Here is a 15,750-nt window from a genome sequence, read left to right as displayed (position 1 = left end):
ATCCAGAATCAATATAAACCATATCATCCACAACAGCGCAGGACCAAATGCAGAGCCTCTTCAATAATGTCCAGTCTTTAATTGTTCGACGTTACTTCTGTCTGTACACTTGTTACCACCCAAAGTGATACGCACTGATGTTATCCCTCCTATTGATGTTAAGGATAACATCCATAAACTGTAAGTTACTCTATGGTACACCATTGCTAAACAGCACAACTTATATCACTGTAAACTTATCTCTTCTCCAACACCTGGGTGGCAGGATGGAGATTCATCTCTATCAAAGGAATTGCAAGGCGCTTCATCTCTCTCAGGGTCTGCAGATCACCCTTAGCACCTCCCCCCCCCCCCCAATCAGGGTCACGTGAAGCCATGGATCAGGTGATGGATGGTCGTATGAGCAGCCGGTGCATATCACAAGTCCTGGTTATGCAACCACTGACACCAAGCAGACAGTCTCTGAAGAGTATTGACGATGGCAGGGTAATCTAGCTTGCAAAGACACTGCCCAGAAGAAGACAATGGCAAACCACTTCTGCAGAAAATGAGACCATGATTGTCTACATCATACAACACGGCACATAATGATGATGATCTCCAACACCACAATGCACACCTGCCATCTATATCCTGTATTTCTGATAACTCAATTAGCAAATGCCAATGCTAGCTTTACTTATCACTGTGTATACAGTACTTTAAGATGATAAAACCAGAGGGTATTGGTTTAATTTGAGGCGTAGAGCAGGGCTTCCCAACCTGGGGTCCAAGGTCACCTCGGTTGATGGTAGAGGTCCATGGCATAACAAAAGCTTGGGAACCCCTGGTGTGGAGGGTTCAGAAGGGATCTGAAGAGGAATATTTTCACCCAGACTGTAATCTGAAATGAATAAACAAATTGGATTGGCCTATCAGAGTTCTCTTTGGGAATTAGTTGACTTGATCAGCATTTCTGTTTTGGCTATTCACGATTGCAGTTAATTTTTTAAAAATGAGGTTAGTATTGATGCTCAGCACAGCTAATGCAATCATAATGACAGCCTGGGGTATCTGTAGTCAATTGAGAACACTGGAGACACCACTGCTTCATTACAGAGGAGATCGACTGTGGCAGTATGTACTCAAGCCAGACAAGTGAGCCTTTTCCAGAAAGTTCTGCTAGAAACATCCCGTTCCCTTACACATTTAAGAGGTGCTGGAAACAGATGAGAGAGGAATAATGGAAGGATGTGAAACTTAACCAACAACTAAGGCCCAATTATCTTTACTGATTTCAAAATGTCGTCTGCTGTCTGCTTGAAGTTTCGATTGACTTTAACACCTCTATTGTGAATAGCGATTGATCTTGTGAGTGAGGAATTCAAACATATACAATTTACAATAATCAATATCTGTAATTGATTGGCTTATTCTGTATAAAAATGGTAGATTTTTTGTTCAGACTTCTGAACAGTGTGGGTGCACAAGTAAAATAAAAAAAAGTGTTTGAGTCATAAGAGTGTGTGTGGTTCTGGGCCCAGTCACTTTATTTTATTATTGGTGATGACAGTTACTTTGACATGCATCTAAACTGTGCATAATTCCAAAGCTGATCTACATCTCCCACTTCTACCTTCAGTGGAATAACATTAAAAGCTATCTCCAGTTAAGAGCAAAACAACCCTTGGACTTTGTATTACAGTGCAGTACCTGTCATTGTTATATAAAACACACAGAAAAATTAATTCACTAGCCAATCGTTTATTCCTACCACATAGTACATTCTGTTTTGTGTGAGCTGAATGGTTTGATCGGTGTGGTATCAAAAAGTTCTTTCTGAGAATTATCTATAAATCATTAAGCAAAAAAAACTAAACAGTACAGTTGGTAAATTACAGTTTTATTACTGTTGGAAATGTAATTAAAGCTGTCAAGTTACAAATAAACCTTAAACTGTTCTTCATAGCATAAGAAGTTAAAATATTTACTTTTCAAGCATTGAGTTAATAGAAAATGGAATGAATTATTGGCTTTAGCCTCTGTAGTCATGTTAGTACATTGCATTGAAGAAAGAAATGAGAAACAATAACAAAAAGATTAAAGATGATATGAAAGGTGGGGTGATTGGATGAAATTATTGGTGACTCTGGTAAAGAGGCTTCACTATGCTGAGATTTGTAACTAAGAGGATTAACAGAGAGTTAACTTAAGCATCTCTGATATCTATTTTGAGAATTGCTTTCTTCTCATTAGACATTGTGGCTGAAACATATATACCCTTTTTTGTGATGTTCAGAGATGGGTTACCCTTTCCCAGCGCTATCTTGGTGAAGGAAGCCGATTCTGTTAGTTCGTTGTACATCTTGTTATATAAATTGTTGTCAGTTGGAGTAGGTTTGTCGGGGACATACAAAGCATACTCGATGCTATACTTATTGTAGTCATAAGGGTTGGAAACCAGCAGGCAGATCTGGGTGTTGCCAAAATTGTAGCTCAGCACCCCAACAGCACCACAGGCTGTGTGTGGAGTCTTGATAAAGACACACACTCCTTTCTGTCCCCGGTCAATGGTGGGGGGAGGTGGACTGTATATTCGTCCACTGTAATTGTAGCTCCTGCAAGAGACAAAGCACAACTGTATTATGATCTTGTGAGGTGCACCATTTCTCACCATTCTTTAGATATCACATTGTTTCTTCCTTTATATGAGGAAAAATCACCATCTTCACATATCTGACATAAGGGCATGCAAGCTAAAATACCTTGTATTTAAAAGTGGGAATACCATCAATAAAGTGAAAAATTCCAAAGCAGTTCTGAAATGAAGCTGGACACATTGCCATGTGGGATGGTATTAGAGCAAAATCTGGAGAGTGAATTAGAGAAGGACAAAGAGTTTGAATTCTTGAAACTTGAAGACTTTTAGTCCGGACAGCTGAAGGTAAGCCTGTCTGTGGTGGAACAATTAATTCAGAATTGGTAAAGCAGAGATTGGTGAGGCTGTAGAGCTGAAAGAGCTAAAGATTTGGGAAGGAACATTTAAAACCAATGATCGGAAAAGGAGAATCAAGACACTGCTTAACTGTGTCCAGGCCACGGAGTTTTTAGTAGAAAAAGACAGGAGACAAATGGGATGAAAAGGCCTGTTTAGTGAAATATGTATTTTGAAAAATGAGTCTGCAGAATGGATCAAGTGCCACTGTAAGTTTGTAATGGGCGCGGCATCCCTTGGTGTCAGTTCCGATGTGGGCAGCAGAGCTGAGCTGAAGCTAACACTGAGTGGAAACTGGGAGCCTGGCCAAATTGGAGCCAGAATTTTATTGGAACTCAGCCCAACATCTGGATCTCTAAATTTTGATCCTGCCTTACGCTTTGAAATGCTGAAGTTTCTGGTTGTAACAGAAGTATTCGTCTTTGGAAGTTTTATTTGTGCATTCATTTGTTTTGCTGAAACTGGATCAAATTTTGTTGAGCAAGACAAGATTAGCCATTTTTTTGTTTTTTGTAAAATCAAATTCTCTAATTTTCCTTGGGCAAAGAATGATAGCCCTAGACTAAATCACAATATTGTATCAAAATATTTAATTAAACAAAAAACATTAAACTTTTCTATTCCAATCCAAAGAAAGAAATACACAGAAGTTTACTTACGCAGCTTCAGTTAAAACATAGGACGAGCTTTTGTTGGAGATTTCAATCCCCACACATCGGGAGGAGTCGACGGTTTCCATTATTTCTTCAATTGACTTGGACATCGTGTAAAATCTGGAAAAGCATAGGTAATTATTGTAAAAAGTGGATTTTTTTGGAAATGTATTAACACATTACTTTGGGAAAAAAATTAAATTAATTTACTCACCGTGTTTTGCACTGATGAACAATTCAGTTTCAATATTTGATCCGGTCTCTATATCTGATAGAATATGCTTGCTGTTTGATTCTTGGTCAGAGGCAAATGGGAATATGTTGTGACTAGGGAAACGCCCTTGTGACGGTTCAAGCCTGGAAATACTACTTTGCTGTTTTCTGCTTCCAGACGAAAAATTCCAGCTCAGAATTTCCTGAACCACCCATAACTAACTACAACTACATACAAAGCATAGGAGAGAGTTTAGAGTTTATTGCTAAACACTTAAAATGGTTTAATAAATAAGCCCTGATTTTGATCCATAATTCTGCACAGAAATATCTGTACATGCTCTCAGATCTACTGCTTATTCTGCATTTGAAATTCACTTCCTTCAATTTCTTATCCTTTGATGTTCAGAAGAATCCTCAAGCCTACCTTTATGGCTATTCCAATGTGCACAATGCTTTGATAAAGATTTTAGATAACTGTCCTAATGGCTTCTTGTTCTTTTCTTCGACTCTATGTTTGACTGATGCATGTATTATGGCAAACAATGTTTATTTGAAATTACATGCTGGAAGTTGGTAATGCTGTAATATCATGTGATTTAAAGATTACAGGCTGACAAAGATTACTAAACACAATGAACTTTGCTCTTGTGAAGTGTCCACAGACATAAATACATTTTAGGGAGCAATTTGTAAGTACACATAACTGAGACCTGAAGGAAACATTCCTGTGTCATCAACTTTTTACAGGAAGCCTTGTGCTACCATGATCCTATCAGTTCAACAACAAACCCCATGGAACTCAAAGTTCAACGTACATATATGTCACCATATGCAACTCTAAGGTTCATTTTCTTGCAGGCATACACATGTTAGAATAGTAACCACAACAGAATCAATGAAAGACCATGCCAACTCGAGCGCTTAACCAGTGTGCAAAAGATAACTGTGTAAATGCAAAATGAAAGAAATAATAATAATACATAAGCAAGCAGTAAATATCGAGAACATGAGATGAAATGTCCTTGAAAGTGAGTCCATAGGTTATAGGAACATTTCGGTGATGGGGCAAGTGAAGTTGAGTGAAGTTATCCCCTCTGGTTCAGGAGCTTGATGGCTGAGGGGTAATAGCTGATCCTGACCCTGGTGGTGTGACTCCTGAGGTTCCTATACCTTCTTCCTGATGACGGCAGTGAGAAGGGAGCATGACCTGGGTGGTGGGAACCCCTGATGATGGATGCTGCATTCCTCTGTCAATGCTTCGTTTAGATTTGTTCAGAGGTGGGGGAGGGTGTTACCCTGATGGATTGGGCCATATTCACTATTTTTGTAGGATTTCCTGCTCAAGGGCATTGGTGTTTCTGCATCAAGGGTCTGTGATGCAGCCAGTCATTGTGCTCTCCACGATTCATCTATGGAAGCTTGTCAAATGTTTGCAAACACCAAATTAGAGGCACTGCTGTGCTTTGATTGTAATTGCACATATGTGTTGGGTCCAGGACAGGCCCTCCAGTATATTAACAATGAGGAATTTGTAGTTGCTGACACTCTCCACCTCTGATGCTCTGATGAGGACTGGCTCACTGACCTCTGGTTTCCTTCTTTAAAGTCAATAATCAGCTCCTTGATACTGATGACATTGAGTAAGAGGTTGATTTTATGGCACCCGTCAGCCGGATTTTCAATCTCCCTCTTATATGCTGATTTGTCACCACCTTTGATTTGGCCTATGACAATGGTGTCATCAGCAAACTTGAATTTAGCACTGGACCTGTGCTTAGCCAGACAGTCCTAAGTGTGGAGTGAGTAGAGTAGGGGGCTAAGCACACAGCCCTATGGTGTATCTGTGCTGATGAAGATCATGGAGGAGATGTTGCCAATCTGAACTGACTGGGGTCTGCAAGTAAGAAAATTGAGGATCCCCTTGAACAAGGAGGCATTGAGACCAAGGTCCTGGAGGTTATTGATGAGTTTTGAGGGGCTGATGGAAATGAATGCCGAGCTGTAGTCAATGAAAATCATCCTGATGTATGCATCTTTGCTGTCCAGATGTTTCAGGGATGAGCGAAGAGCCAATGCAATGACATCTGCTGTGGACCTGTTGCTCAGCATTTGGTGTGTGTTGAATGAGAGGTTGAAAATGATTACAGGTAAACACAGGAGATTCTGCAGATGCTGGAGATGTTGAGCAATACACAAAATGCTGAAGAAACACAGCCTGATGAAAGATCTTGGTCCGAAATGCTGACTGCTTTTCCCCTCCATAGACGTTGCCTGACCTCTTGCATTCCTCCAGTGTTTTGTGTGTGTGGCTCAAGGTTTCCAGCATCTGCAGGATCTCTCGACTTGCTGAGCTCCCTTGGCATTTTGTGTTCTGATGCTGTGGATTAAATGTGCATCTGTTAGGACTTCTAACATCATTTGAACTGGTCAAAGAACAGCAGAAACTGATTTACCCTAAAGCACAACCTTTGTTTGATATTCTTCCCTCTTTTGTGTTGGTTTGACTAAATTCAAGCACATTTATAAACCCTAATGGACGTTTCAGCAGATTTTGGATCTCATGGTTCATCCAGGCTTCTGGGGAAGACTGAATTATTTTGTGGGAAAACACATCTACAACTGTTTTAATAAAGTTCATGACAATCATGCCATATTCATTCAGATCCACAGATGAGTCCCTGAACATGACCCAGTCCATTGACTTGAGGCAATCCCGTCGTTGCTTCTTTGCCTCCGTTGTCCTGATCTCTGGAGCTTTGCTCTTTAGCCTCTGCCTATATGCAGGTTGGAGGTGATCAGATTTCTGGAAATGTGATCTGTGCATGGAACAGTAGACATTCCCTAGACCAGTTAGCCTGACCCCAGTGGTTGGGAAGATGTTAGAGTCAATTGTTAAGGATGGGGTGATGGCATACTTGGTGATACAGGACAAGATATACAAAGTCAGCATGGTTTCCTTCAGGGAAAACCCTACCTGATGAACCTGTTGGAATTCTTTGAGGAGATTATAAGTAGGATAGATAAAGGGGATGAAGTGAATGTTGTATATTTGGACTTTCAGAAGGCCTTTAACAAGGTGTCGTACATAAGGCTGATTACCAAGTTAAGAGTACGTTGGATTACAGGGTAGTTACTAACATGGTTAGAGCATTGACTGATTGGTAGGAAGCAGTGAGCGGGAATAAAAGGATCATTTTCTGGTTGGCTGCCAATGACAAGTGGTGTTCCCAGGGGTCAGTGTTGAGATGACTTCTTTTTATGCTGTATATAAATGATTTAGATGATGGAATAGATGTCTTTGTTGCCAAGTTTGCAGATGATACAAAGATTGGTGGAGGGACAGGTAGTGTTGAGGAAACAGTTAGGATGCAGAAGGATTTGGACAGATTAGGAGAATGGGAAAGAAAGTGGCAAATGAAATACAATGTTGGAAAACGCATAGTCATGCACTTTGGTAGTAGAAATAAATGTGCGGACTATTTTATAAACGGGGGAAAAATCCAGGAATCTGAGATGCAGAAGAATTTAGGAGTCTTTGTGCAGAACACCCTGAAGGTTGCAGGTTGACTTGGTGGTGAGGAAGGCAAATGTTATGTTAGCATTCATTTAAAGAGGCCTAGCATACAAGAGCAAGGATGTGATGCTGAGGCTTTATAAGACACCGGTGAGGCCTCACCTTGAGTATTGTGAACAGTTTTGGGCTCCTCATCTTAGAAAAGATGTGCTGGCATTGGAGAGGGTCCAGAGGAGGTTCACAAGGATGATTCCAGGAATGAAAGTCCCCAACTATGATTTGAAATGCACCAGAGTGGACTGTTTCTAGTTTGGAGACAGCATCGTGCAGTATCTCAAGCGTTTGATTAATTCTTCTGCATCTCTCAGGGTAGCAAAGGTCCTTTTCTCCAATGGAACACTGGAAAATGTTAACAGCTCTCAAAATTATTCCCAAGGCTCAAAAACAATGGCAACACACACTTCTACTTTCCAATATAATGGATGCTGTAATCTGGGGAATTACAGTTTATTTATGACGTTAACAAGTCTTGCTCATGAATAGAACAGAAAATATTTAATTTCCATTGCTTCAACCTGACTTTTGTTAAAATGACTAAAAGCAGCTTTTCACAGAGGTAGTACAGAATTCAAGCTCTGTAAGAGATTTATACTGCAGCTGAATCACTCATATCTCATAATGCTACTGAACAAATGGATAATATTCCAATCCTGTAACCATCCTGAAGAAACAGTTCCTCAAGCTTCATACTCAATGAACAGTAAATCAGTTTCTGAAACTCTCAACTATTTCCAGACATAAAACCATTTTAATCTCTGATCTTATTATATTGTATCTTTGATTAGTAATGAGACAGAGCATGGAAAGCAAAGGTAACATCTCCCTCTCAATCATCAAAATGGTTCAAGCTTCCAGTTTGAAAGTTATTTAGAAATCGGAAACAGATTTATTATCACTGACATGCGTTGTGAAATGTGTTAGTTTAGTGGCAGCAGTACAATGATAGTATAGAAAGAAACGTAAATAAGTAAATCAATTACAGTAAGTATATAAGTGTATATTAAATGGTTAGTTTATAAATAGTGCAAAACAGAAATAATATTGAAAAGAGTGAGGTAGGGTTCATGGGTTTGATGACCACTTTGGAACTGGATGGCAGATGGGAAGAAGCTGTTTTGAATCCCTGAATGTGTACTCAATGAGAATACAATACAATGAGAAGAGGGTATGTCCTGCGTGATGGGGGTCTGTAAAAACGAAAGCTGCCTCTCTAAGACACTGTTCCTTCAAGCTGTCTTGGATACTATGGAGGATAGTACCCAAGATGGAGCTGACTAATTTTACAACTTTCTGCAGCTTCTTTCGATCTGTGCAGTAGCCCATCCCCCATACCAGACAGTGATGCAGCCTGTCAGAATGCTCTCCACAGTACATCTATAGAAGTTTTTAAGTGTTTTAGGTGACAAACCAAATCTCTTCAAACTCCAAATGAAATATAGCCACTGTCCTGTCTTCTTCATAGCCACATCGATATGTTGTGACCAGATTAGGTCCTCAGACAACTTGAAATTGCTCACTCTTTCCACTTCTGATCCTTCTATGAGTATTGGTTTGTGTTCCCTTATCTTACCTTGCCCAAGTCCACAATCAGCTCTTTTGTCTTACTGATGCTGAGTGCAAGGTTGCTGCTGTGACACTGCTCAGCTAGCTGGTATATCTCTCTCCTGTACACCCTCTCATCTCTGTCTGAGGTTCTACCAACAATGGTTGTATCATCAGCAAATTTATAGATGTGTTTGAGCTGTACTTAGCCACACAGTCGTGGGTGTAAAGGGAGTAGAGCAGTGGGCTAAGCACACGCCGCTGAGCTGTGCTCGTGTTGATCGTCAGTGAGGAGGAAATGTTATCACCAGTCTTCACAGATTGTAGTCTTCCAGTTAGGAAGTTGAGGATCTAGTTGCAGAGGGAGATACAAGAGGACCAGGTTCTGTAGCTTATCAATCAGGACTGTGGGAGTGGTGGTGTTAAACGCCCAGCTATAGTCAATGAATAGCATCCTGACACAGGTGTTCGTATTGTCCTGGTGATCTAAGACCATGTGAAGAGCCATTCAGATTGTGTCTGCGGTGGACCTATTGCAGTGACAGACAAATTGCAGTGGGTCTACTTCATTGCTGAGGTAGGAGTTGACATGTCCGTAACTCAAAGCATTTCATCACCGTAGATGTAAGTGCTACTGGATAATAATCATTGAGGCAGCTCACACTACTCTTCTTAGGTCCTGGTATACTTGTTGCTTTTTTGAAGCAGGTGGGAACTTCCAAATGTAGCAATGAGAGGTTGAAAATGGATTAAATATAAATAGAAGAGATTCTGTAGATGTTGGAGATCTTGAGCAACACACACAAAATGCTGGAGCAACTTGGCCTGATGAAAGATCTCATTCTGAAATGCTGGCTGCTTTTCCCCTCCATATTCCCCTCCGTTAATGCTACCTGACTTGCTGAGTTCCTCCAGCATGTTGTGTGTGTTGCTCAAGATTTCCAGCATCTGCAGAATCTCTCGACTTGCTGAGTTCCTTCATCATGTTGTGTTCTGATGCTTTGGATTAAATGTGTATCTGTTAAGGCTTCTAACATCATTTGAACTGGTAAAAAAACTGCAGAAAGTTGATTTACCCAAAAATACAAACTTTGTTTGATATTCCTCCCTTTTTTGTGTTGGTTTGATTAATTTTGAGCAGATTAGGTAAAACCTAATGGAAGTTTTATCCCACATTGATCAAAATAATTGATCAGTTCAGAATGGAAAGATGCATATTTGGGGATTAATTTCTTCCATGTAAACTGCTCGATAAATTCAAGTGTTTTATTACTGAATGGAATCCTCATCACTACATGTACCAACAAATGATTTTTAATGTCTCTCAGTCAATTGTTGCCAAAAATGGGAAACAAACAGTTGGGCACTTGAGTCAATTATTCAATAAGAAATATGGTGAAGTAATGAATGCATGTCTCTAGTTATTTACATTATAGACAATAAGATACTTGGTCATGTCCATTCTGGGTACAATTCAAAAACTGCTCCATAATTTGTCAACAGGAGATATTATTAAATGAATTTGAACTAAAATTTGCATATTCAAAATTAGAGATTCATGAACAATTCTTTTCCCCTGAGGTCTGAGCAATTGAAGCCCCCTTTGATGAGGCATTACAGTTGTTCAGACGTCACAGGAGACGGACACCTGGTCATTGGCTGACTTTTCTGCAGTGGAACATCAACTGGGTTATTATTTATTGAGATACTGTGCGGAACAGACCCTTCCGAACCTTTGAGCTCAGCCGCCCATCAATCCTGTGATTTAATCCAAGCCTGAACCCAGGACAATTTACAATGACCAGATAACCTACCAACTGGTATGTCCTTGGACTGTGGAAGGAAACCGGAGCACCTGGAGGAAACCCACGTGGTCACAGAGAGAACATACGGACTCCTTACAGACAGCGACAAGAATTGAACCTGGGTTGCCTGTACTGTAAAGAGTTGTGCTAACCACTACGCTGCTGAGCCACCACATTATTTAGTAATGTAGGTTGAAATTCCCCCTTAAACCAAGCATGAAGTTGTCCTGTGATTCATGATACAGAAAGGCTACAAGGTTACAATGTGAAGACTAATGAACTTGGTCACTAATGAATTCACTTAACTTTTAGATTGATATTCGGGATTAGTAGCCCTATGGAATTCTGGGTCCATACTCCTACGGAATTCTGGATTAGTAGCCCTACGGAATTCCGGGTCCTGCACCAGTGAGTAAATAGTTGAAAGGCTCTACAATTTCTGAAGGTGGGATACAGAGTGGCATAATTATCTGACTCTGGTCCTGGTATCTCGGCAAATCATCAGTGGGGAGATGCTAGCACCATCAACTGTGGTAAAAGCAAAGGAGACAGACTTTCCTCCAGACCAGGATCAACCAGTGTACCAAGGTTCAGGATGGGGTAGTTTCAGGTAATGGTTGTTTGTGGAATAAAATTAAATCAATATGTATGAACTTGGGCACTTGTAATTCCAGAACAAATATAACCCCTGGTGGCTGTATGTGCCCATAGATGACAGATCTTGCTTTAAAAGTTTCACTCTGACCATGACTACATTTACTTGTCAAAAGACTAATCCAAAAGATTGTAGTTGTGCTTCGTTTACGTTCTAACAATGTTTACTTTCCTCTCTCTCCACAAATGCTTCTTAACCCAGTGAGTATTTTCAATATGTTCATTAATGAAGACAAAAAAATGCAACAGGAAGACTTGCTTAAACATTCATTCAAAATTATGGTGCTACCCTGAGAAATTATTCAAATCAATTTGTTGATTCAGTGGGATGGTTGGCTGTCATGTGGGCAGTTCCACTCTCGTGACCTCAGAAGACCGGGTCCAGTGTTACAAACAAGCATCACAAACTTGGATCTTCCTTGGTTGCATAGGATGACCATGATGTCCTCTGTGCCTCATCTTGCCCTTCGCTTTCCATCGAGCGTCGCAGACCCGCCTTCCTGGCCACTGGTTCTCATGGTAGAACTCATCCGCCCAGTCCACCATAGCTGACTTCACATGCTAGGACAGGAACGTACCTATCTCACCAGGGTATGAGGCCGTGGGCTACCCTCATCTGGATTAGCCCACCTGTTGAAGTGGTGTACCAGAGTGTGGCATACAAACAGCTACTTGGAGCCACAGGTGAGGGCTGAGTGTCCGGTGGGGATGAAAAGTGAGTGAGATTCCCCAGACTGGACACGACAAGCCCCTTCACCAGAGATGCTAGCCCTCTCTGGATATTCCATACAACCCATTGATTCAGTACCAGAGAAAAGATTATTTTATTTTATGAGAATAGTGAAGTCAAAATAGACTTTATATAAGTTCCTGGAATTGTTGTTTAATTGTGTAGCTACAGCTCATGTGCAACACATCAACAATTTTTTCCTTCAAGATCCTTTCATTTTATATGCCCTGTGACTAAGGGTTAAATAAATCTATCTTTCTTTCCAAGTAATACACAAAATTCTGAATTCAGCAGGTCAGGCAGTATCCACGGAAATGGATACACAGCCGAGGTTTGTTTCGGACAAAGACCCTTCTTCAGGGTCTTTCATTACATTACCTTCACAGTCCTGAGTTTTGCTCCAACTCTTCAGTCATAAACAATTCAGTCTTTCTTAACTCTATTGATGTTGGACCTGACATGCTCTGCCCAGCTAGATTTTGCTGTCTGTGTTCCAAAACAAGAAGAATTTCTGGGCAAATTTCCCATAAGTGACTCACCAAAACCATTTATGTAAGTAGAGGAGAACATTAAGCTGGCAAATAGTACTTTTAGAATGAATGCATGCATCAGCGATCTTGCACAGATATGATGAAAATATCAGTGGAGCTTCTGTGAAGCAGGAGACATTGCCTAAAAGCTTACATATATTACCATGTGATACAATGAATTTTTAGATCACAGAATTGTTGCCAATTAAATGCACCACATGATAAAACACACCAGACAATGAATTTCACAAATATAGTTTTCATCAATAAGGATTAGATCAAACAACTTCAAGATTCAAATTTCAAAGTAAATTTATTATCAAAGTATAAATATATCATTTATACTGAGATTCATTTTCTTGTGGGCATATTCAATAAATCCGTAATAGAATAATAACCCTAATAGAATCAATGAAAGACCACATCAACTTGGGCATTCAACCATTGTGAAAAAGACACAGACTGTGCCGATACAAACAGAAAGAAATAATAATAATAAATAAATAAGCAATAATTATTGAGGATATGAGTTGAGGAGTTCTTGAAAGCTTCAAACAAGACTTATTAACTCCTTGTGTTCACAATTCTTTTAGTTGTGTAGCTTTTTAGTTTACTTATACAAATCCAGAACTCACTGGACGTGTTCATCTATTACCAACTCTTGCTGAACTCGGCGAGAGTTTGACCTCAACATATTCTTCTTTGACTCCCTGACTTGGGGTCTTCTCCTTTGGTTGTTAGTCTCCAGAGTCACTACAGTCAGGTATGTCACAAGGTCCTTTCTGATACATCTCTCACAATCCTTGGAGACATTGTTTAGTTCTTTATTGCCAATTGTATAGTATGAGTCCCATCCTGATCCATACAAGTACACCCTTCTTTAACTCTTTGAGTTCTTCCTGGCATCATTCTAAAATTACTTCACCGTCAGTTCTTTAATAATCAGAGTCTTTTAATGCATTTCTCATTATCAGTCTGTCCCTTTCACAAGATGTCATTTTCCAAAACATCCACATTGCTTGTTCTTTTTTTCTGGATAACTCCCATTGAGCTGGTGGTGCCCCAATTTACACAGGATCTCACCAATGTAGGGGAGGCCTCATTGGGATCATCGGATACAGTAGATGACACCAACAGATTCAAAGGTAAAGTGTTCCTTTACCCAAGGACTGTTTTTGGCCTTGAATGGAGGTGAATGGGCAGGTGTAGCATTTCTGCTGCTTGCAGGAATAAGTGCCAGGAGGGAGATTAGTGAGGAGGGATGAATGGACAAGGGAATCACAAAGGGAGCGATCACTGTGGAGACTCGGATTGGCAGGTAGTCAAAGATGTGTTTGGTGATAGGATCCTGCTGAAGATAGCAGAACATGTAGAGAATTTGTGTTGCGTGCAGAGGCTCATGAGGTGGTAGATGAGGACAAGAGGAACTCAATCCCTGTTAAGGTGGTGGGAAGATGGGGTAAGCGGGGATGACTAGGAAATGGAGGAGACACAGGTGAGAACAGCATCAATGGTGGCTACCGTTTGGATACGACGGAATGGCCTACTAGATGAAAGTAACAGTAGTTAGCTCTCTGGCACTGAGTCTGGTTCTGTGGCTCAGTCTGGAAGGAGGGAGAAGGAATGAGCTGTTGTGATAGAGGATTCATAAGTTAGGGGAACAAGACAATGTTCTGTGGACATGAATGAGATTCCCGGATGGAATGTTGTCTCCAGGATGCGAGGATCTGGGACATCTCAGATCTTTTTAAGTGGGAGGGTGAGCAGTCGGAAGTTGTGGTCCAAATAGGTGCCAGTGACATGGGCAGGAAGAGTGACTAGATTCTGCAAAGTTAGTTCAGAGAATTAAGTGCTAAGTTAAAGGACAGGTCCTCCAGGGTTGTGATATCAGGATTGCTGCCTGTTCCAAGTGCTAGTTTGGCCAGAAAGAGAAAGATCATCCAGTTTATCAAAAGGCCAAGGAGGGAGGGCTTCAGAATTTTGGAACATTGGGCTCTCTTCCGGGGAAGGTGGGAGGTGTACAGAAGAGATTGTTAGCTCCTGAACTGATGGAGGACTAATATCTCATTGGGAAGGTTTGTAAATGCTGCACATTGGGGTTTAAACTAGAGTTGCAGGGAGATGGGAACTAGTGCCAGAACAGAGAGTGGAGAGGTTGTGGTGACAGATGTTAAGATCTCAGACAAAGATAGGAATCAAAAGGATGAACATGGTGAGATTAATTCTGCATTGCATATATAATTCAATGCAAGAAGTATTACAGGAAATGCAGATGAGCTCAGCGCATGGATCAACACATGGAGTATTGATATTGTAGCCATTATTGAGACTTGGTGCAGGAGGGTTAGGACTGGCAGCGCAATGTTCCAGGATTCCATTGTTTTAGGTATGATAGAGCGGGAGGGATTAAAGGGTTGGTGGGCGGTCACGTTACTAGTCAGGGAAAATGTCACAGCAGTGCTCAGTCAGGACAGTCTGGAGAACTCATCTAGTGGGGCTTTATGGGTGGAAATGAGGAATAAGAAAGGTATGACCACGTTAATGGACTATATTACAGGCCACCCAATAGTACGAGAGATTTACAGGAACACATTTGCGGAGAGATCACAGAATGTTGCTGTGTAATAGCAGGTGATTTTAACTTTCATGTATTGACTGGGATTCCCATACTGTAAAAGGACTAGATAGGATAAAGTTTGTCAAATGTGTTCAAGAAAGTTTCCTTAATTAGGACATAGAAGTCCCAATGAGAGAATGTGTGATACTTGATCTCCTATTTGGGAATAACTCAGGGGAGGTGACAGAGGTTTGTGTAGGGGAACACTTTGCAACTAGTAATCACAATGCCATTAGTTTCAAAGTAATTATGGAAAAGGATAGTCCTGGTCCTTGGGATGAGGTTCTAAATTGGAAAAAGGTAAATTTTAATGGTATCAGATCGGGCAGATTGGGACAGGCTGCTTTCTGGCAAACGTGTACTTGGCAAGTGGGAGGCCTTCAAAAGTGAAATTTTGAGAGTACAAAGCTTACATGTGCCTGTCAGAATAAAGGGTGAGGATAACAGGTTTAGGG

At 40.7% G+C, this 15,750-nt stretch overlaps 1 protein-coding gene across 1 annotated transcript; it reads right to left on the bottom strand.

Annotated features, from left to right (window-relative positions):
• Nucleotides 1–1,506: 1,506 nt before the first annotated feature.
• On the bottom strand, nt 1,507–3,988 carry LOC140731429 (uncharacterized). The gene is made up of 3 exons (XM_073052933.1): nt 3,842–3,988; nt 3,634–3,747; nt 1,507–2,597 (listed from the first exon to the last, which is right to left on the bottom strand). The coding sequence occupies exons 2-3, from the start codon at nt 3,735–3,737 to the stop codon at nt 2,189–2,191; spliced, it is 513 nt and encodes a 170-aa protein (XP_072909034.1). The 5' UTR covers nt 3,738–3,747; nt 3,842–3,988; the 3' UTR covers nt 1,507–2,188.
• Between the last annotated feature and the right edge of the window lie 11,762 nt (nt 3,989–15,750).

Source organism: Hemitrygon akajei, chromosome 8, assembly GCF_048418815.1.
Source record: "Hemitrygon akajei chromosome 8, sHemAka1.3, whole genome shotgun sequence".
Lineage (NCBI taxonomy): Eukaryota > Metazoa > Chordata > Chondrichthyes > Myliobatiformes > Dasyatidae > Hemitrygon > Hemitrygon akajei.
The sequence above is the reverse complement of the archived record's forward strand: the minus strand, read 5'-3'. Positions and strand labels throughout refer to the sequence as shown.

Bases quoted from the DNA above. Each gene is read 5' to 3' on its own strand.
- LOC140731429 (XM_073052933.1), bottom strand. From the start codon at position 3,737: ATGTCCAAGTCAATTGAAGAAATAATGGAAACCGTCGACTCCTCCCGA. The intron at 2,598-3,633 runs GTAAGTAAACTT...TGTCTCTTGCAG, and splicing joins TATGTTTTAACTGAAGCTGC to GAGCTACAATTACAGTGGAC.